The sequence below is a fragment of the Thalia democratica genome, chromosome 3 (genome assembly GCF_965202585.1).
Source record: "Thalia democratica chromosome 3, ktThaDemo2.hap1.1, whole genome shotgun sequence".
NCBI lineage: Eukaryota > Metazoa > Chordata > Thaliacea > Salpida > Salpidae > Thalia > Thalia democratica.
The window spans coordinates 82,861,419-82,883,541 of NC_139167.1; the positions used below are offsets into that span (position 1 = coordinate 82,861,419).

Consider the following 22,123-nt stretch of genomic DNA (forward strand, 5'->3'; position numbering starts at 1 on the left):
CCTAGTTCTGTGTTTTAAGTTTTTTTTTGCCAATTAAATTAAAAAAAACGCGTATATTTACATAAGAGTTACAGAAATTTTCTTACCGGTTAAAAGATTATATAGCTAACTAGTAAAACTAAATCAGAATTTTTTTTGCTCCCAACACCTCACAGCGAACAAATTTTATATTTATTTAGTTGTACATAGCACTAAAACATTCGACAAAAAGAACTTTCACATTCTAGTATCGATGACTAAAACCTAACACAAATTGTAGTAAAAAAAACTATTTGAAGTGTTAAAAAAAGTTATTTTGAACGACGTCCATAGTTCTTTAAAAGTCTAATATGTGAATACTATCAATCATATTTGCTGTTATTGTCCTGGACAAGACGTTAAAAGGTATCCAAGCGGTGCACGACTCGATAATCGAAAGGTTATTCGTGCACCGGGTCCTAGGACCAAGTTTTTGAGACCTTTTTTTTTGTCGTTTGATAAAATAATGTAAAAAAAAATATTGTTTTGGTAGTTAAGCTAAATAAAGTGTTTATTTTTAGTAAGCAATATTCATAAAAATTCACACATTTTATAGGCAGTTGATTTTTAAAGGAAGATAATTTTATATTACTTTTGCTTGCTAAAACCTGCTGGTTTATAAATTTAAAAGTTACAGTTTTTTGTTTTAGCTTGTAATACCTTTTTTTTTTGACTTTGGAATCAGTAAAGTATATGAAATATAATTCTGACAAATTTAAAAAGTACTCTTTCTTTATTAAACTAACACATGTTTCTGTGTATTGACAAGTTAACTTGTTTCGCTACGATCTTTATTAACTAACGATTAACTTAAAATTATGAATATTTATCTGAAATATAAAAACTTTTTAAAGTTTCTCAATGAAAAGGGTTAAACTTCAAGATATTTTTTAAAATACTTTGTTTAAAGTTTTGATTGTTTTAATTTAAACAGACTTTTTCGCAAAGTAGTTACCCGTTTAAGTTTACTTTAAGGTACTACATAGTGTTTTCAGAAGTATCTTTTTTAGTTAATATGTTTAAGTGAAGTAATTACCTAAACTTAACTAATATTTTTTTTTTATGAAAAAAACTATAAAACACCTATTGTAAGATCATAAAAGTAGTTTATCATAATAGATTTTTAAACTAGTACTTCAAATTAGTTTTGGCAATTAAAGTTTTACTTTGTCTTTGTTGAGAGTGCCCTTGCTTATTTCAAGAATATTCAATTTAATTGCAAAAAATCTCATGTTTTATCAGGCCGGATTTATATGACAAAAATTTTAAGGTCATTGAATATTTTATAAGTTATGAAATAAATGTAGCGATATCCAAACTTGATTAGCAACAAATTTTTTAAAACATTTAGTTGTTTTGCAAAGTTCTATTTAAAATATAACCCATATCATTATTTTTTTAATTTTCCTAGACGATTACTAATTTGTATATTTTAACATACAAAATTATTATGACGCATTTTTTGACTAAAAAACTCAAAATCGTCTTGAAATTTTGTTAAAGTTTCAACCGTATTACAAGAATTAAGCCTCAAACCAAATTTGAAGTAACAAAGCCATCCAAAGACAAAAGAACCAAGCAACCTTCAAGAAAAATATACAAAAAAAAGTTCCATAAAAAAGACAAAATCAATCAAACATGAAATTCCCGCTTCTCCTGTTGCTCTCACTATTCCTGCACCTCCAAGCGGGCCGCGCGCTCAAGTGTTGGACGTGCGAGAACGTGCGGACTTGCGACAACCCGATCGAGTCAGAATGCGCCGAGCAGGGCATCACCAAGAACGCGGCCTGCTTCAGCGGACCCAGGGGACTGAGCTGCGTGAATGTTAAGGACTGCGGCATCGCAATACCCGATGGTAGTATATTTGTTTTTAATTTTGAGAATTTTTGTTGATTTGTTTTTAAGTAGTTGAATATTTTCATGCTCTTAAGCTCATAAAAATCTAGTTAATGGTAAAAGTTTTTAATGGACCTTTTGTTAGAAGTAATTTCATTTGTTTTAAAAATCACATTTTTTTACGTAGAACTTAAAAAATCTAGGTGAATAAACTCAACGTCTATTGTAACTATCCCTATTCATAAATACCTTTTATTTGACTTAAACTATCGTCTTTTATACTCATCGTTAAAACAATTGTCCAAAACATCTCTCAACTTTTCAGCAAAAGGAAACGAAACGGTCATCGTGCAGGAATCGAAAGAGGAAAGAGGGTTGTGGAACCCCTTCGCTTCCGACAAGAAAGAACCGACCTGCTGCCAGACAGACCTGTGTAACGGATCACAAAAGGGGAATTCCGTGAACAGGAACTGGATTTTGCTGGTCGTGACGTCACTCTTTTACACTTGGTGGCAATAAAAATACAATGAACAGTGGAGAAAACAGTAATAAAATAAAAATAATGGAGTGTGAACTGTTGTTTTGTTGTGATATTTGCTCACTGGTTTTTAATACTGTTTTGTTGTTGTTTTGTAACTAAAGTTTAGCTGATCAAAATAATATCTATTTAAACGAAAGCAAACGAAGAAATTGTTCTGTAAAAGTATTACAAATAAGTTAAATGTATTTTCATTTTAATTATCGAAAAGTTGTAGTCAAGTCTTTGAGTTACCAACTTTTTCCTCAATCATTTTAGTTGCTAGTGCCTAAAGAATTTAGTTTATTGTGAATTTTTAGTTTATAAATGCGAAAAGTAGCTTACATTATGTATGCGTTTTACAGGATTCTTTTGAGTATTAAAAGCTATTTTTGTTCTAATTTTAAGTTTCTATTTCTTTTTGTACTACTTTTGAGGGCTATACACTACAGACTCTTATTAACTACAGTGTTATCATCTTTAGAACTTTATAAACTTTTGTTTTCATATAAAACAAGACCACACCCCATAACTATAAAAACATTTGTACTGTTTTAATAAATTGTATTATTATCATTTGTGTTGTATTAAAAAAAAATAACTAAACAAGATAAAGTTTGAAGAATTTACAGAGCAGAGGCTACATGTGAAAGTATAGAGAAAAGCATCACTAAACTACCTTATATGTTTTGTTTTTGTTTCTTAAATATTTTATTTCGTATATTTGGTGTTTATGTTGAAAAATATTTTAATAAAAAAGTGTATGGATTGGATGTAACTATGCATAAAATACTTATAAAGCTATGTAAAATAGTTTTTAGTAATTATAAGTGGTTAAAAATACATTACATTAAAAGTTTTATCATGACAAGGAAATGCTTATAGAAGTTTATATAGAAAAACTTGATGTTAACGTACAAAATGTTTATTACGTGCAAAAAAGGCAAAGAGTGATAAAATCATCAACAGTAGATTATTTTCATGATTTTGATGTAAACACAAAATTCAAAATAGGTTTTTTACAAATATATTACTACAAAAATTTATTTAAGCTGAAATTTTTACTTATTACTTATTATAAATTAAAACAACTGTAAATATGCTGAATGTAACAAAACGCTTGGATTTAAATATAAAATATAAAACTTAAGTTAATGAGTTAAATTACAGTTAATTGTTTGATATACTTTTAATACCATCGAAAGCAATAACTTAAAATTTAAATAGTTGTAAGCAACTAAAGTAGGTTTTAAGTGTAATGATGACATCAGGTAAACTTAAGTGAAAACTAACTATTTATTTAAGTTAGTATGATAATCAGCAGTTTAAACAATTAAGATAAACAAGATATAAGTCAACTACAAAATATATTTGTTGTGTAAAACACTTAAATACAAACGGTATTAAATATTAACATAAATAGAAACTTACTTCATAAAAGTGTTAAATCTCAAAATATTTTAATAGCTACAATACTTTGCTCAACATTACAGCTTCGAACTGTAGCAACAAATCGTTGTAAAAGTGATTAATATTTTTTTTAATGTAGAAAATATCATGACCATCAAGTAACGGTTACAAACAGTAGTTATTTAAAATAAAACTTTTTACACCAAACAAATCTTAAAAAGCAACTGAATTTGAAAAAATAAACAAAACTAAACTGGATATTTCATTTTTGGCATAAAATATAAAACACAGATTTTTTAAACCTTATAAAGTTTTTGCTGTTTTAGTTTTTGTTTGAAACATTAATTCAGATCTTTAGAGAAAACAAATACTTAAATCGTTTTGATTTTCTAAATTTATGATTTATTTTAATTTTTCATCGTTTTTCCTGCTTTTGTTTCTCTTCAAAAGTTTCGTTCTTTTTTCTTATTTTACCCCTGACCTCTTCTAATTTTTGCTGCATTTTCAAAAAACGAAAGTTTATTAAAAATTATATAGAATAAAGAGTTTTAAAATTTGAAAACAAAAGTTTACTTCTCTTTATCAATAAATACGAATAAATTAATTGACTTAACTTACAACTTAACTACAACTTAATTTAAACAATACATATTAAATAGATTTTGTGTTTTTTTTGAAGCTTGTTCAAAATTATATAATTTTGATTCAAATAAAGAAAAAAATTATTAGCGGGCAAGTATTTTAAAAATATTAAAAATTACTATGACTCCTTACAACACCCAAACAAATAAAAATCGTTTATTATTATAGTTTCAAACCTGTAGTTTTTCAACTTCTTTGACTTCTTCCATGATGCTCTTCAAAAGATCTTTTCTCTTCTTCATCCTCTCTTTAGTGATCGGCTCCTTGTTCTGTGACCTGTGAGGATCTCTCAATGAAGGTGGCTTGAACCTGTTTGAAATTGTTGTTGTACTTTACTCTTGCTTTTGCTTTTACAATATTCGTCAAAGCAAAAGCAAGTTCTTATTGTAATTAAAACAGTAACTAATACTTCTCTAATCTCTTAGGGATGTTGGTTTGAACTTTGGTTTTTAAAATTTTTGTTAGTTTTTACTGCTGTTTTTAAAAGATGTATATTGAACAAACGAAAAAAAACGAAAAATTGTTCAAAAACTTTTAGTTCAAGGACCTGGGTACACAAAAAGACCTCTCGGTCATCAAGTTGCATACCCATACAGTAGTTATCAATACTATTTAGTTTCTTATATTATAACTGAAACTGTAAGTGCTACTTTTAAACTGTTTTGAAGCGATGCATCTTTTATAAAGATATAACAATTTTGTAAAAATAATGTCTTGTCGCTGCTTCGTTAATAGCTCTTTCTTAGTGATTATTGAAAAAATAAACAAATTTACAAATTTTGTACAAATGCACAAGTTTATTTGAGTTTTAACAAGAAATAGTTTTAGCTAGTTATAGGACGTCATAACAAACCTGTTTGAAGGAGGCAAGATCAGGTCTTCCGACTTCATCATCTTCCTTGAATGGTCTACCTCCTCAGAACTCCTAACTTCAGGATTCCTACCTTCAGGAAGGTTTTCCGCAGGTGTTGAACTTTCAGGAGTCTTTTCAGCATTGAGAATTTCTTTGTTCGAAGTCGCACTATCGTTTTCAGAAGTTGTGCTGTTCGTGGAATTTTTTTCATCTTTTGCATTCGCAGGAGTTTTATTTTCATTTGCTTCATCTTCTTCTGTCGTTACTTTTTCCTTGGATTTCGCTTTTTCATCTTCCTTTTTACTAGCAAAATCAGGAAAGTTTATCACCGACGGAACCTCAATTATTTTGTAGTTGGGTCTTTTGTTGTTTTTGTTATTTTCATTATTTTCAGAACTTTGTGGGACTTCGTCATACGTATCTTTTTCCACAGGAACCATTTATAATTTAAGTTTAAAAAAATAGTTAAAGTTTTCTTCTACAAAATTTTTTAGCTTAGTTTTAAAATATTTCACAAATAATTTTATTTTTGAAAACTTGCATGTACTTTACTTAAGAACGTTTTCACTTACTTACAATTACTAAAACTTTGAACATTGAAATTTTTTTTGAAGAAAAAAAAGTTATTATTTGTTAGTTAACGTAGATATTAACAAGATTAAGAATAATTTTATGTCCACACGCTTTCTAGTTTTTCATGCAACTTATCTCACCGTCCTCGTAAGGATTTTCTTCATCTTCAACTGAAAACCCGGCATTGCTCGTCATGCTACCACCTAGTGGATAAAATTATTTATATATATTATAAGTAAATCTATTTACCGAATAACAAAAAAAATAAAAAGCTTTATTTAGCATACTTCTTCGTAGTTGAATATAATATAAATAAGTTATTTCAAATAGCCGCTAAATAAATTACGAAGGCTTAGAATCGGCCTTTATTTTAAATTTAGACATCCAGTATTTACTTTAGAAAAACCTGATATTACTAAATTTACATACACACAATTTTTATAAATAAGTTTAATTTGCGTTAAAACTTGTTAAACAGTTTAATAGGTGAAGTATATTGCCAATTTTGCTTAGTATTATAGTACTATATAACCATTGAAATATTGCTTTAAAAAGCTTATTTTTGAAAAATCTAACAAAATTATTTTACTTTTAGTAAATCTGATTTTATAGACAAAATTCAGTCTATTGTAAGAAACTATGAAAGCATTTTAATTACTTGAAACAGATTGACTTCTGGAAGCTTTGTTGATTGGTAAAACATTATCGTTTGCTGAGGAAGGCACTTGCTCTATTGTTAATCTGTAAAAAAGATGTACTTTAAACTATTTTTCTATAAAAAAAAGTCTTCGTTTATTTTACTGATACTGTGTTATTAGACGTAATCAAATTTAGTACTGCATAAAATATATCTAATTTAAAAACTAAACTTTTTTTTGAATTTTTGTACAAGCTATTTACGTTCTTTCTTTTACTGCCAACTAATATATTATCAATTAGGTAAGTCTTACTACTTAGCGTTTTTCAAGCGTAAATAGCACTAGATATTAATAATTTACTTACTTATTCATTTCAAAAATCTTATTTATTAAACAATTTTATACTGTTTATCTCAATACAAACAGAAAATTTACAATAAATTTAATAGTTTTTACATTTAAGTTGTTTAATTATAATAACACGTTTAGCCGAAATGAAACTGTTAAATTTTACTTTTAAATGACTTATTATCAAGTTGAAAATGTACTTTTATAGTATGATCATTTTTAAGAATGCACCACAAAGAACTTACTTAAATTTAGAAAAAATATTGCTAAAAAACATTCTGTTCAAACCGAAAAAAAAAATTTAGAGGAAAAGTTTATAAATTTAATAAAAAATTTAACATTTCCGGTTTTAAAGTGTAACTGAAAACTCTTAAAGTATATTTTAATATGTAAACCTACATAAAAATCTAAGAAAGATCAAGGTAAAACTATAACAGCTAATCTTAAGTTTTTTGTAGATTTTTTTTAATTATTTCTAAATTAAATTAAATACATTAGCAGCAGCTTTAGTAGCCTCGGGCTGTTTTTGGAAATATACAAATTTAGTTTGATAAATTAAGGAAAGTTTTTGTATTTTTCATTAAATGCATAGAAAAATAGGACTGTTTTTAATCAAAGTACATAAACTATTTTGAAGCTTACATGATTGCTTGTTGTAAATATTTAGACATCTGTCTGAATTTTAGTGCAGCGAAAATAAAACAAAATGCATTATTTTTTTTACTAAAAGAAAACAACTTTTGCTGTGCTTTGAACACTTTATATCTTAAATAATAAATTTTCGAGCTTTTTCAATAGTATAAATTTAAAAAGTTTTAACTTAATCTTAATTTAAACCAAGTTTAATTAAACATTAAAACATTAAAACAGTTGATCAAAGTTTAGTAACACTAACACCACAAACTATAAAAGTACTTTTTAATAACACCTAGCAAACCAGTTTTAGTATATACAGTTAAAAAAAAAGTTGGTTAGACTACAAAGTAAAAATTTTCTTGCAGTAAAAATGCATTACGTACATTTAAGTGATTTTGGTTGTTTTATCAAATTTTTAATCTTTTATCTATATAAATAATCATAATTGGTTTAGGCAAGAAATATTTTCTTACTGGTAATGTTAATTTAATGTCTTAAAATATAACAATTTATTGTATAAAAACACGTTTAACTAATTAAAACAACATTCAAATGCTTTAAAATTTATTACACACCACGTAAATAATATCACTCAACCTATTAGTTTTAAGCATTTAAATTTTGAACGAAACAAAAAGTACGTGAAGTTTTGAAAGTTTTACAAAAAAAAGACTAGCCGAAGAAATTTATTTAGTTGGCTTTAAAAAAAATATATATCCCAAAGTATTTTGTAAGAGTTTAAAAACAGCTAGGTCATTTTCTGATAAATGTTTTAAATTAAAACGTACTTAGGCAATCATAGCATTACAGATACGAAACAAATTTGACAGTAAAATAATAACAGTTTAAAAGCTAATTTTACTCAAACTTAGTTGATAAAGCTTTTGGATATTTTTTTAAAAGTTTATGGTTTTTAACGTAAAAAACTGCACATATTTAAAAGATTTAAAACTGCAAAGTTCTATTTTATAACAGTTTTTAAAAGTGAAATATAGTTTTGTTTACGGTACATTTCACACTGCATAATAGATAATCGAATTCGGTTAATTGAATGGAACTAACTATAAAACCACAAAGCATTAAAAAATAAATTGATTTAAAAAAAGTTTGTATTAACGATGTTTTTTTTCTAAAAATCAGTCTTAATCTAGAAAGTAAATGATCCAAAGGACTATTAAAAACACATTAACTTTTATATGACTTTTAAATGTATATTCTTATCCTTTTTTATATTTAAAACGAGCACATATTCACAAAAAAATAGATATAGGTTCATTGTGCTTATTTTGTTAAACTTTTTGCACTTTACTAAAAACAACTTCAGAAATCAAAGATTTTTAATGCAAGAAAAAAAAACACAACTTTTTTTAACGTACATTAGTAATTAGTAACTTAATTTGAGTGGAGTATATTTAACAAGTAATTTAAAAAAAAAATTCAATTTTCTTTAAAAATAAACATTTAAATTCTCTAAAAAAACATAAAACACAGCTTATATTGATATTTTTTGATTTAGAATCATGTTTAAGATGGTTTTTATTAAAACATCATATTACATATATATTAATTATCATCAAAAGCTTCACACAAACAACAAATGATAAGACAACAATCAGCAGTGTCGCTAGCGTGGTCTGCGTATCTGTAATTATTTTAATAAACTACTTATTTTGAACGACTTACACTAGCAATATGATGGTGGTTTAAAAATAGCTGATTGGTTAAAAAATGAAATAAATTTAAAAATGTATGAATACTTTAGTAAAATTCAAGTTGTGTTAGTTTAGTAGTCAAAGTTTAAAATTATTTTAAATGTTTACAACTTTCTTTTAAAGTATACCACTATGTTAAAGTAAAAGCGTAGAGATATAAAAATAAAAAACTAATTTAAAAACAGTATGTTTCTACAGTTCGACAATAAGTTTTTGACCATCGACGGTGTAAATAAATATTAAAACATTTAATAGTAGAACACAACTTAATGTATAAATCATACAACTGAAGTTACTTGTGCTTTAGTAAAAGCTTTTAATTTAATAATAATTTGTTATTAATAAGCACAAAGCATAAAAACATTCGAATCTTAATAAGCAAAAAAGCTATTTATTAGTCTGTAACAGTTATAAACTCTCATTTAGACTATTTAAATAGAAAACAAAATGTTATAATGTTTTCAAAAATAGAGATACTGCAAAATAAGCTTTGAAAGTTATATAATTTTTTTTATACAAAATGCTGAAATAATCAATTACAAAAAGTAAAGTAGTTTTGAAATGCTGAAACGTAAATAAACTTTTTTTTCTGCCCTTACTTTTGATATTTAAATAAAAATTCATGTTAAATAAAACATACTTCTACTTGATCATTTTAAACGTTTTTAATTTGATATAAAAATCTTTACTGTATTTTTATTTCGAAAATTGAAACTTCAATAAGTCATACTAGTTTATGGTGTATAAAACTTTAAAGTGTTTTATTACAAATAAACTTAGTAAACAAACCAAATCAAATTACTTTTTTTTAACGTGCCTTGCAAAAATCTGCATAGACAACTGAGCTAAAAAAAGTACAAAACAGTTTTAGTAAAAGTTATCAAACAATACAGAGAACATATTCAGTTATAAAATTACATTGCATTTCAATAAAAAAATTTATTTTGTTTGTTTTTCTATTACTTTCCAACAAAGTTCATTTGCATCAAAAAGTTTTCATCTAAATCTGTTATTAATAACTGTAACAAAATAAATAAATAAAAGTAACGTAATTTTATTTTCTAAAAATAATGATGAAGAACACACAAACAAACATAGACATAAAAAAAAACATTTGATGATATTAAAAAACATGTGTTGGTAATTATAAAGTCATGTAATTAACAAGAAAAAAATATGTTACTTAGATGTTCTACATTTTTTCCAGTAAGCAAGCAATTAGTACAACATAAGTCTTTGTTATGAGTAATTTGAAAAAAAAAGTTTGTTATAATTACTTGCAAAAAATTCACACAAAATATTTTTCTCAGACACAAATTTTCTGTAATAGTCTTCGGTGGTTTTTGAAGAATTATAATTAAGTGGTCTTATACGTTAAGTAATCACTTAAACGTCATAAGATATAACCAACGAGCACTTTTACAGATAGTTATATTAAGCTAAGCGAATGTTTGATTTGAAATTAAGTAAGTTTTTTTTAAATAAATACGTTTCACATATATATGAAACTGTTTGATAAATACATTATACTTTAAAGAATATCAAAATATCTATCAATTCAAAAAATATTTTTATTTAAAAGTTTATTATTAAGTATACAAATTTTAGAAAATAAATTATAATTAAATTTAATATTTGCAATAAACTAAATTAAGTCTGTTTTACATTTTTCATACAATTTTAAGAATATCCCTTTTAAGCCGATTTAAATTCAAATTGTCGTATTTTTCCAACAGTTCAAAACAACTACTTTAAATTAATTTCTGTTTCGTTTTACTATTCAAGAATTAATAAAAAAATTGAATTTAAAAGTTAAGTTGTTGTTTCTTCTCTTTAAAATATTTAAGTAGTAATTGAAAGGTTTACAGTTAAGTCTTTGTTTTAAGTTGTTTCCAATATTAATCAAACATTACTTTGCTAAATATTTCTTAATAAAATCTACTGATTGTATTTTCGATGTTGTTTGTTTCAGAATAATATATAAGGTTATCCGGATAATTTAAACTAAGGAAGAGAAATAATAACGAAATTAAGATGGAAATGATGAAAGAGATTAAAAATAATTTTTGAATGTTTAACTATTTTAGTGTTACATTTAGTTTTGGATGAACACCTGTTAGCTGATAAGCTCTGTTTGTCAAGCAAAATTTAACGCGTACTTAGAAGCAAAATTTAAGAAGAACTCCAATAACTGAAACTCTGATATACAAACAAATAAACGTACAAGCATATAATTACAACAAACCTGTGTTTAGTTTCCTCATCGGTGGCACAACAGCTTCTGCAGCAAAAATACAGAATCAATATTCCTGCGATGAACCCCACCCCAATCAGTGCTACCCATCTGTTTAAAAAATTTTCTATATTAATTAAAAAGTAAACTACAAAATTTTGTTGAAAGTAGGGAAAACTTTCAAAACAATAAGGCAAGATGATAATATGGTAATATAACGGTTCAAATTTGGATAGAACGTTGTTATTAATTACTATTATTAAAATAATCAGTAGATCTTTTTTTAGTATTGCATATTAGTTTTAAAACAATTAACTATTTTAGTTATATGAGTTTTAAAATAAAGTTTATAAACCAACTAAATTTATCAAAAAAAATAGTTGTAAAAAATATTTGTATTTAAGTGTACTAGCTAAACATAAAACAAATCGGTTCTTTTTTTTAATTTCGTTGTTAAATTATTTATGAAGTATTAAGTAAGCTTTTCAACTAATCAAAGAAAACGCAGAGGTTTTAAAACTTTTGACAAAACCCTTAATTAGACAAGCTAATAAAATTAAAAAACAATCAGAAACTGCTTAGAATACTTTTAACAAATTTGAAAATTACCTGAGATCGAAACCATCACCATCATCATCACCTTCATCATTTGGTCCAACAACATTGGGAGAATCTTCCATACTAGGATCGATCTCATCACCTTCATCGTTTGGTCCAGCAACGTTGGGAGAATCTTCCAAACTAGGATCTTCATCTTCGTCTTCATCAACCCAACTAGGATCAGTCCATGTCTCGTTTTGCTCCCATTCACGTAATGGAGGTGGTGTGTCAGGTATAAGAACTATTATTTCTGAAAAGTAAAAACTAATTAAAATAAACAGGTAAATTACTTATATGATTGAAAAAATTCGACTTTTTTCGCGCCAATTACTATGCTTCTTATTTTTATTAACTTGTTTATCACTTTTATTTCAAAACAACTTTGTAATACTGTTTTTTGTTTTGTTTTGAAACTACTTAATAGCAGTGTCAACTTTTCTACTAAAGATTCTATTAAAAATAATATATAAATGTTAGGTAAAGTTTGCATACATGAAAAAATTAATGTGTGTTTAACAACAAAAATATAAGTCAAGACAACTGTTAAAATTTATTAACTGTAAAAAGTTACCAACTATTTTTAGTTTAAGGAGAATAACCTTTGATTATGTTCGTTATAAAAACATAATGAAATTAAAAAATTGCTGCTCAGAATAGCTATTTACTAATAATAATAACGACAATTTTTTTAAGGATTTTTATGTAAACTTTTTTTTTTTTAATAACATTAATAAAAGTTTCAAAAAAATTTACTGAAATATTTATTTTCAAAATTTTTTTTAATGGTAACAATTATTGTTGTTTTAGTTTCATCTAGATACTTTTTTACAACTAATTATATTAAACTTACTTTTTTAGCTGTAAAAGCTGTTACGTTAAGTTAATACGTTTTTTTATTCAATTATAATAAACAAAGTTTATTGCAACTTTACTTTAATATAAATATTTAATTTCAAATTTTAAGCGTGTGAAATTTTTTGAATTGTTTGCAATTTTCGTCTATTTAAATTGGCTAATTAAGTTATGTTCACATATATTGGTTTCTGCAAATATTTTTTTACTAAAGTATTGTATGAAACTTTTACAGGGCATAAAAACTAAATTTTCAAAACAGTTCAGTTTAAGAACTTGAATAATAATTATAAAAATTGTTTACTTTAAAACGACAGTATTCGTATAGAAATTAGTATTATTGCTTACTCGAGTTTTCTTGATTTTATTAGAGTTTAACTCGTTTTTGAATATTATAACAAAACAATTAGTAAATTTGCAAACTTTCCATGTTTATTACAACTAATAGCTTTATCATGTTTATCAGCATTACTTCTACTCTTTCTGTTTAAAATTTAACGTAATTGATTTTTACTTTAAATTAAATACTAAGCGGGACAACACTTAACTATTTTTGAAAATTTTATTTGTTTAAGTTACCTAACAAAACTTTAACCTTTGGCGTATGTAGTTCTTAAAAAGTAAAACTTTTATCATTTAACCTTGTTTTGCAACTTTTAAAATTTTTAATTTTTACAACTAAAGCTTCTAAACTTAAAAAAAAAACTGTTTAAAATATATAATTTTTTAAATTAATGTAGACATTGTCACTTACCAGCGCCTTCTAGAGTTTTGTTAGAACTCGTCTTGTTATCTTTTTGTACATCAGTAGAATTTATAACTTCATTAGAACTCTCGTTAGATTGATCATGATTTTCAATATCTTCATTTTCTGTTTTAGAAACTTCATCAGACTTGCTAATTGTTGTTGCAGAATTCGCTTCATCCTCAAAAACAGCTGGTTTTGTAGCTTCTTCAATTGTATTGTTTTTATTTGGCACGTTTTCTAATTTTGTTGTTGGTTGTTTATGTGTAGTTAATTCTTCTGTAGTTTTTGTTGTTGGTATTGTTGTTGTAGTTGTTGTTATTGTTGTTGTAGTTTTTGGTATTGTTGTAGTAGTTGGTATTGTTGTTGTTGTTGGTATTGTTGTTGTTTCAGGCACAGTTGTAGTTTTTCTAGTTGTTACCAGCTTTTTTGTAGTTTCAACAATTGTTTTGGCTTTTATTGTCTCGGGTAATGCTTCAGGTGTTGTTTTATTTGCTTTATCTGAATTCGAAACTATCCTGCTTAAAAGACTGACTGAAGTACTTTTAGTTGTCTCAACAGTTTCAAGAATTGACTTAATGCTTAAATCATCTACATCTTCAGTTTCAACTGGTCCAGAAGTAACTTTTTTAGTAGCACTTGTTTTTGTGCTTTCTTTTAACATTTTCAGAATATTCACAGAATGCTGAGTTGTTTGCTCAGCTTCTAAATTAACACGGTTGTTTTGTGGAGTGGTTGCAATGTTGGCTATTTCTTCTGTATCTGTACCTTCGTTTAAATTTACTGCAATCTCTCTTGTTTGTGTTGTATTTAGACCTTTTATTTTATAAGTAGTAGCTTCAGGAGCTGTAGTTTTAGGGGTAGTGCTTTTAGGAGGAGCAGTTTCAGTAGTAGTTTTAAGAGTGGTAGTTGTAATAGTAGTAGTTGTACTTTGTTGAGTAGTTGTAGGAACAGTAGCTTCAGGAGTAGCTTTAGGAGTAGTAGTACTTTGTGGAGAAGCTGTAGTAGTAGTACTTTGTGGAGTAGCTGTAGTTGTAGTAGAAGCTTCAGGAGCAGTTGTAGGAGTAGTAATTTTATGAGTAGTTTTAACAGAAGTAGTTTCTTCAGCATCTTTGACATTAGCAGTCAACTCTTTTGCAGCCGTAGTAAAGGCTTCTTCAACTTTCTGGTTACTTGTTGTAGTTTTAGTAGGAACAGGTTTTGTTGTTTCACTTGTTTCTGTTTCAACTGAACCGGGGGTCTCTTCTGTAAATAATATTTTATGTTGAGATTGTGCACTCAACCATACCCTTAACAAACAGTTCTTACGCAAGCTTTTTAAAGTTTGTTGTTAATTAAGCTATGTTTGAAAAATGGTCAGGTTCATTTTATATGCTTTGAAAAATTAAAAACTAAATTATCAAAATAAATTACAAATTTATTACCTTAATACAAACTATTAAACAGATATTTAAGAATTATAAAATTTTAAACGTTTATTTATAAGTTGTTTAAGATATCTTATTCAGATTCTATATGATAGTAAAATCAAAATCTCACCCATATTGAGAAGTTTTTCATCATCAGTGTTCTCAGTATAATCGCCGCCAAAATTGTCGTCTTCATAATTTTCAGGTTTGAAATAGTACACGTAATTTTCGTCGAAAGTGTATTCGGCGTCCGTAGTTGAAACGTCATCGCTGATGTACGGTGCTGCAGTTGAGATGTCACCAACGTCTTCTCGTGCTGTTGAAACGTCTGGCTCTTTTTCAAACAAGTCCAAACTTTTAGTTGTAGCTGTAAAGATAAAAACACAATCTTAAAGCTGAGTTTAAGTACTTTTATTGTTCATAAGCTTCTAATTTTATTAAAATCACCTAAAAATATCAAACTACACAAGCATTTCAACAAATTGTACAAGCTTATAGAAAAATAAAACAAACGTTCAATGTAGTCGTAGTATGGCAGCTCAGTAGTCTCGCTCGGCTGTGTGTTGTAAAACTCGTCGTAAAAACCAGGTACTTCACCTTCCTCGTAATAATAATCTTTGTTGCCCATGCCGTCGTACGAAGGTGGGTATTCCCCGTAGTTAGAAGTTTCTACGTCATCGTACGGATCAACTATTGGCGGGAACTCTCCATCTGTGTCGTAGGGAACCGTGGGAAGGATTGTGAGATATTCGTCTGCGTTCATGTAGTCAGTAAGATCACCGTCTTCGTAGTCAGGGAATTCGTCGTCACTGTACGGATCGACTATTGGCGGGAAATCTTCACCTGTGTCGTAGGGAACCGTGGGCAGGATTGTGAGATATTCGTCTGCGTTCATGTAGTCAGTGAGATCATCGTCTTCGTAGTCAGGGATTTCTTCGTCATCGTGCAAGTATTTCTGACCGTGGGTCAAGTTGGCCAAAACGACCAAAACAAGAAAAGGAGAAATGGGGGTCAGAATGCGTATACTCATTTTTTGAGTTACGTTTTTTGACATATAAAAACAAATAAAACCTGTATAGAAATTTGTTTTGCTATAAAATAATAAATCAATCTTTTAAAAAGTTTAATTGTTTAAAATAATTTACAAATATTATTTATTGCCATAGTACGGTAGCTCATAAGTATTGTGATTTATTAAACTTATTGTAATCACAGCCAGCAGTTCTAACCACAGCAGTACGAAGATAGTCTGGGGGAAATTTTGGCATCAGCACCGGAAAAATTACAATAGACAAGGTTAACTAAAACGACCCAAAACCGTGAATTTCAGAAGACAAATTTTTATTAGCATAAACTTTAATAAATATGATAATGTTTAAGAACTTGAAACTAATATTGCTGATCCTCAAGTTCGGCATTTAAGATTTATAACAATAGCAAACTAGTTTTTTTTTAATGCAGAGTCTTTATTGTAGAATATAAACATACCTGATTGTAAAGTTAAAAATATTTGTTATTATTAATTAAAAGAAATTAACTTCATAAGTTCTACTTTTTTTAGTTTTGAAAAAAATTAAAGTATTTTTTGCTGTACTAGATGTATTAGAAAACAGCTAAAAACTTTACTAAATAAAGTACGAGTGTAAAGTTAGCTTGAATATTTTTTTTTTAATGTCCAAGCTTTGGATCTAATTATTTTCCTTATCTTAATAGCTAATTAAAAAATTTTTTTTGTTCTAGACAACGGTCCTTTGTCTAAAAACTAAAAAAAATTCTTTTGGATTGGGGTTTTGTTTTCTGAGTTGGGCCTCTTAGAAAAAATTGTTTTATTTTTATTTTTTTTCTATTTTTCTGAGTTTGAGTGAAAAAAAAAATGGTAATATATATTTTTTTAAACGTTCTTAATAATATGTGTATAAACGGCTATAATTTTTTTGACTAACCGTCAATATTTTGTACAATTTGGCCTTAATTGGGTTTTTTTATGAATTTTATGAATTATGAACTCAAATTCATAAAATAAGAAAATTCATAAAAAAACCCAATTAAGGCCAAATTTTACAAAATAGTGACAATTAGTAAAAAAAATTATAGCCGTTTATACACATATCATTAAGAAGGTTTAAAAAAAATTATTATTTTTTTTTTTTTGCTCAAACTCAAAAAATAATATATTAAAAAAAACCTATTTTTTCTAAGGGGCCTCACTCAAAAAACAAAACCCCAATCCAAAGGATATTTTTTTAGTTTTTAGACAAAGGACCGTTCTCTAGAATAAAAAAAAAATTAATTAGCTATTAAGATAAAGAAAATAATTAGATCCAGAATTTAGACATACTTCAAAAATTTATTCAAAATAACTTCACACTCGTAAATAAAGTACGCCAAGGTATACAAAAAAAAACTGTTTTTAACATGTATACGAAAAGATTATAAAATATTTTCTGTTTAAAAAATGCGTTAAATGGTGAGGTATTTTTAAATAAATCTAAAATTGAATAAGTTAACTAAATAATAACATACAAAGCTAACAAACAAACTTGTACGAGCGCTTCAAAAACTAAAGAATTTTAAACTTTTACAAGACGCAATTAGACTAAACTTGTTTATTCCGAGACACAATTTTTCTGATTGAAAAAACTACCCGTTTCTTTGAAATATACTTGAATATCAGTTAAAATAGGTAAATAAATAAAACAATTTTTTTATCGACCATACAAAAAACTTGTCACATTAAACAAAATTCGAACTTATTACGTGATTTTCAAGTGTTTGTTAAAAACAATAAGATATCACCGTAAACACAAAAAGTATTTTTAATAAACTAAATCTATGAATTTAAAAAACTATTAATTACTATCAAAGTAATATAATTTCTTAATGTAAAGGTTTTTACTTAACATTTCTTTTTATTAGAGCAAAAAAGTATTTGTGCTTCAAATAACGCTATACTTAAAAAATCAAAATTCAAAAAAAAAGCTTAAAATCGCTTCTTTATAAAAACAGCTCACTTATAAAAATAATTATTAAAACTTAATCCTGACGACATAAGAAACACAAAAAAATGTGACACTTAAATTTTCTTATTAATCAAGAAAACTTTATCATACAAAAAACGTCTCACTTTATCCGTGCTTTTTAAGCTTAAAAAAGTTGATTTTTTTTTTATAAATTTAATAATTAACAACCAAATTAAATTCATCAGTCAACAAATCAACAGCCTCGTTTGTAATTTAAACTGCAAAATGTTAAAATCTTCAGATTATGCGTTGTCTTTTAGCTCGTATTGCCCCAGGTGTTAAACTCTCTAGCGACCACAGCGGATAACTTTATTTATTATTAACTCAAGCTTGAACTCAACAAAAACATAATGAAATATGTTTTGAGAGGTATATGTTTCGGCATAAACGTAAAGAATTTGAATAAGTTGTTGAAAAGTAAACATTTTATACTTTTCATACTTCGCTATAAAGAACTCCTCATTTAAGTTAAAAAACTGTAGGTTAAATTAAAGCTTATCATAAACGTTTTGTGTGTTTATTACCAACTAAAAAATTCATTAAAAAAAATCACAATTCAACTTAAAAACATTAATATTGTTTTCATTCAAACATTTAAACGTATAAAATCAAACATTTAACATAGTCAATAGTAACAGCAAGTTATGCAAATTTTTGTAACATAAAATTGTATGATTTTGATTTTAAGCTACAGCTTCCAATAGGTTTTATTTTGCATTGTAGCTTTTTGACAAAACAAAGCTTTAACGCGCTAAATCTTACAATTTGGATGTATTTAATTCGTTCAATTTTTTTACGGCACTAAAAATGCTAAAGAGTAAACATATGTCAAAATTATCTCTTAGGAGTGCATAACTAAGCATAAATGAATACTAAAAGCTAAGAAAGCAGAGTCTTTTCAAGCTGAAATAAAAGCAATTCTTTTTGTACATAAGTATATTTCTGTAGATTTGCAGAAGAAATGTACCAAGCCACGTCCCTGCTTTAAAGTGATCCTTGCAATAGATTGGGTGCTATGTAAAACATAGTTTTGTCATATAGTACTGTTTTGTTTATAGACTGAAAAAAAACTTGTAAAAGAAAATAATTTAGTAGAATTATTAATTTCACTTACTATCTGTTTAATATTATATAAACCGTTTTTTGAATATAACTACTAAAACATTATCTACCTACTTTATAAACGTAAATTGTTCATACTAACCTTAATAAACTTTTAATTCATATTAATTGCATGAAATAAATATTAAAATCTACTTTTACAATAACATTCGAATGTTTTTATAATAGTCTTACTTTATTTTAAATTCTATAGTTTACTTCGATGTTTCGTTTAAACAAAATACATTGAAAAAACAAAATAAGTTATAACATTCAAACAAACAGCTAGATAAGCTTTAAATATAAGTATATATTCTCTTTAACTTGATAGCTAATCGGAGTTTTAAAGTCTTTTAAATTTACATTCAAAAAACTTCTAATACTTCTTAACATGTCATAGTTTAAAAATACATATTGGTCAAACTGTTCTCTATTTTCGCTTAAGTAAAATAAACTATGTCGTAGCTTTACCATAACAACCATAAATACTTTTGTTATTTTTCAAGTAATTACTATTTCCAGTTTTAAACCATAATAAATAAAAGCTGAGTTTTATAAAACTTTAAGTTTAGTTAAAGCAGTTGGGTATTGCTATGTTTCTCATTAATCCTTAAAAAATAACAAGTTTTAAGTTTTGTAATAATTTTTTATTTAAGCTTTTTTCTTGGTTAAGCATTAAAAAAAAGAAAAAAACTTCATGTATTAATTTTAGAAAGTATAATTGTATGACAGACTAAACTATACAAAGTTGAAAAACTAGAAATTGTAGTCAGCAGTCAGCACAAGTGTTTTTGTGAAAAACGAAAAAGTGCAAAGTGCAAACATCGTTTTCTAAGATTAACGTAACTTTTTTTTTGTAGTTTTGGTAACGAAATTAAAAGTTATTTTCTCAAATATGATAAATTTCGTAAATATAGTGTTACTCAGACTAAACTAGATATTTTTAAAAGACTTAAGTGATATAATATACTATACTATGGTTAATTAAGGCTTTATTGTTTCAAATTACTCCATTAATAACAACTACTGCAAAAAATATTAAAAAAATACTTTAATAGCTTAGTGGTAAAAGTAAAGTTTAGGAGAACCTAATATTTCCTTAAAGTCTTTAGGTCTAAACCTTCAAAGTTTTATTTAATTTATTAAAAAAAATAATTTGAAAAACATTTACTAACAAACGTTTACAAGAAAAAAAGAAAATTTAGAGACTTGTATTAGTAAAATTTACTTTTTTTTTACTACGAATACAGCTAACAGTATATATATGTATAGCTATAGACTACTTTTAAAGTGTAAACTTTTAACTAATAAAGTATTAAACACTGTAAAAAAACTAGATAACCTAATTTAAAAAAAATAAAACGAAAAATTTTGAAACTTGATAGTTTAGAATACACTATGCAAATAGCTGTTAAGTTTAGAAATCATTTAGAAACAGTTATTGTTTTCTAAGGTTTTGCATTTTTTACAAAATAACAGTAATTTCTGGAAAAAAATTGCATAATATATTTTAAATAACTAAAGATTTATTTTTCAATGCATTCTTTCTTAACCTTAGTTTTTAATTATTAAAATTTATTTTTTTACTTTAGCATTTGCTTTTGTTCAGTGGTTTTCGAACTAGCCAGTTTTTATTTTCCTGCTCGCATAAGTTTAACTTCAGTTTAAATACATTTTATCAAAATTTTCCCGCCTGTGAGCTACATAATAACAACCAACCATAAAGCTTAAGTTGCTTTGCTTCATAATTTTAAAGGAATAATTTATTTTATATTTTTTGATTATCATAAAAAAAAGGAAATATTTAAATAACTTATTAAATAACTATTTAACAAAGCAAGTTAAAATTTTGAATTTTGGAATTAAACTTTTTAGGAAAAAAAAAAAGAAGAAACAGTAATACAAAATCAATCATTTAATTCTATAAAAATCCAGGCAATATTTTATGAAAAACTAGTTAGAAGTCTTAATTCATAGTGGCTTAATTCATAGAGTTCTGTAAAAACTTTAAATATCTTTGAATTTGAAAATTTATGCCAATAGAAAACCTAGAAAAACCTACCATTTTGACCAGTTTTCATATACAGGGTTGCCACAAAACCTGGAATCCTGGGAATACCTGAAAAACCCAAACATTTGACAATTTAGGCTTAAAAAACATAAGAAATTTATAAAAACCATTTGGTATCCCATTCAAAATTTTAAAAAGTATCTTATTTTTTTCACCAACTTAACAAAAACTCTTAAAATTTATAATTTAAAAAAAACACTTAGCATCTAAACACACTCTGGTTTCAACACACTCTGGTTAATTCAAAGTATTTTGAAGTTTTTGAAAAAAATAATGCTTGTTTTAAGTCTTCTGTTAAGGGCATAGGGGGGGGGGGTAAACATCCTTTTTTGGTTTTTGATCATATTTTATATAGTTTTTACTAAGCTACAAAATGCTTTTTACAGATTTAAAAAATTCAAAACATTTTTTTAGATATAGCCGGTCAAAGTCGTCAAAGTCGGAGGTTCCTTATGGGAGGCGCAAACTAGAACAGTAAAAATAGACTATTTCACTAAAACTCTATTTTCTCCTACACTTTTTGAGATAACTACCTAAGATTTTTAGGACATGTTCCTTGATACATTTAGAAAATTCCGTTGGAAAGAATTTTAAAAAAATTTAAAAATAAAAGTTTTATATAAAAAAAAGGTTTTTTTTTTTTTGTTTTTGTTATAAAATTTTAATTTTTATAAATTCTTTTCTGACAGATTTTTTTAAATATTGCAAGGAACATTTCCTGAAAATTTGAGGTAGTTATCTTAAAAAACGTAGGAGAAGATAGTTTTTTAGTGATTTCTAAGTGTTTGCTGTTTTAGTTTGTGCCTCCCATAAAGAGCCTATTGTTGCCTCTGACTTTGACTGGCTATATCTCAAAAATTATTTTGAAATTTCAAATCCCTAAAAAGCATCTTGCAGCTTAGTAAAACT

The 22,123-nt window shown here is 26.2% G+C and overlaps 1 protein-coding gene across 1 annotated transcript; it reads right to left on the bottom strand.

The window, feature by feature from the left end:
- Positions 1-3,753: 3,753 nt before the first annotated feature.
- Positions 3,754-16,089, bottom strand: LOC145831370 (uncharacterized). Its single transcript, XM_082938612.1, has 10 exons — positions 15,536-16,089; positions 15,153-15,389; positions 13,623-14,858; positions 12,026-12,266; positions 11,429-11,527; positions 6,508-6,590; positions 5,990-6,052; positions 5,277-5,697; positions 4,600-4,732; positions 3,754-4,277 (listed from the first exon to the last, which is right to left on the bottom strand). Exons 1-10 carry the CDS (start codon positions 16,074-16,076, stop codon positions 4,197-4,199), a joined length of 3,135 nt encoding a protein of 1,044 aa, XP_082794738.1. The 5' UTR covers positions 16,077-16,089; the 3' UTR covers positions 3,754-4,196.
- Positions 16,090-22,123: the final 6,034 nt, after the last annotated feature.

What these genes read in the sequence shown, in the direction of transcription:
- LOC145831370 (XM_082938612.1), bottom strand. Translation starts at nt 16,076, where the DNA reads ATGTCAAAAAACGTAACTCAAAAAATGAGTATACGCATTCTGACCCCC. An exon ending in GGTGATGGTTTCGATCTCAG is followed by an intron (nt 11,528 to 12,025) that starts GTAATTTTCAAA and finishes TTTTTTAAACAG; the next exon opens with ATGGGTAGCACTGATTGGGG. An exon ending in GATGAGGAAACTAAACACAG is followed by an intron (nt 6,591 to 11,428) that starts GTTTGTTGTAAT and finishes TCTTTTTTACAG; the next exon opens with ATTAACAATAGAGCAAGTGC.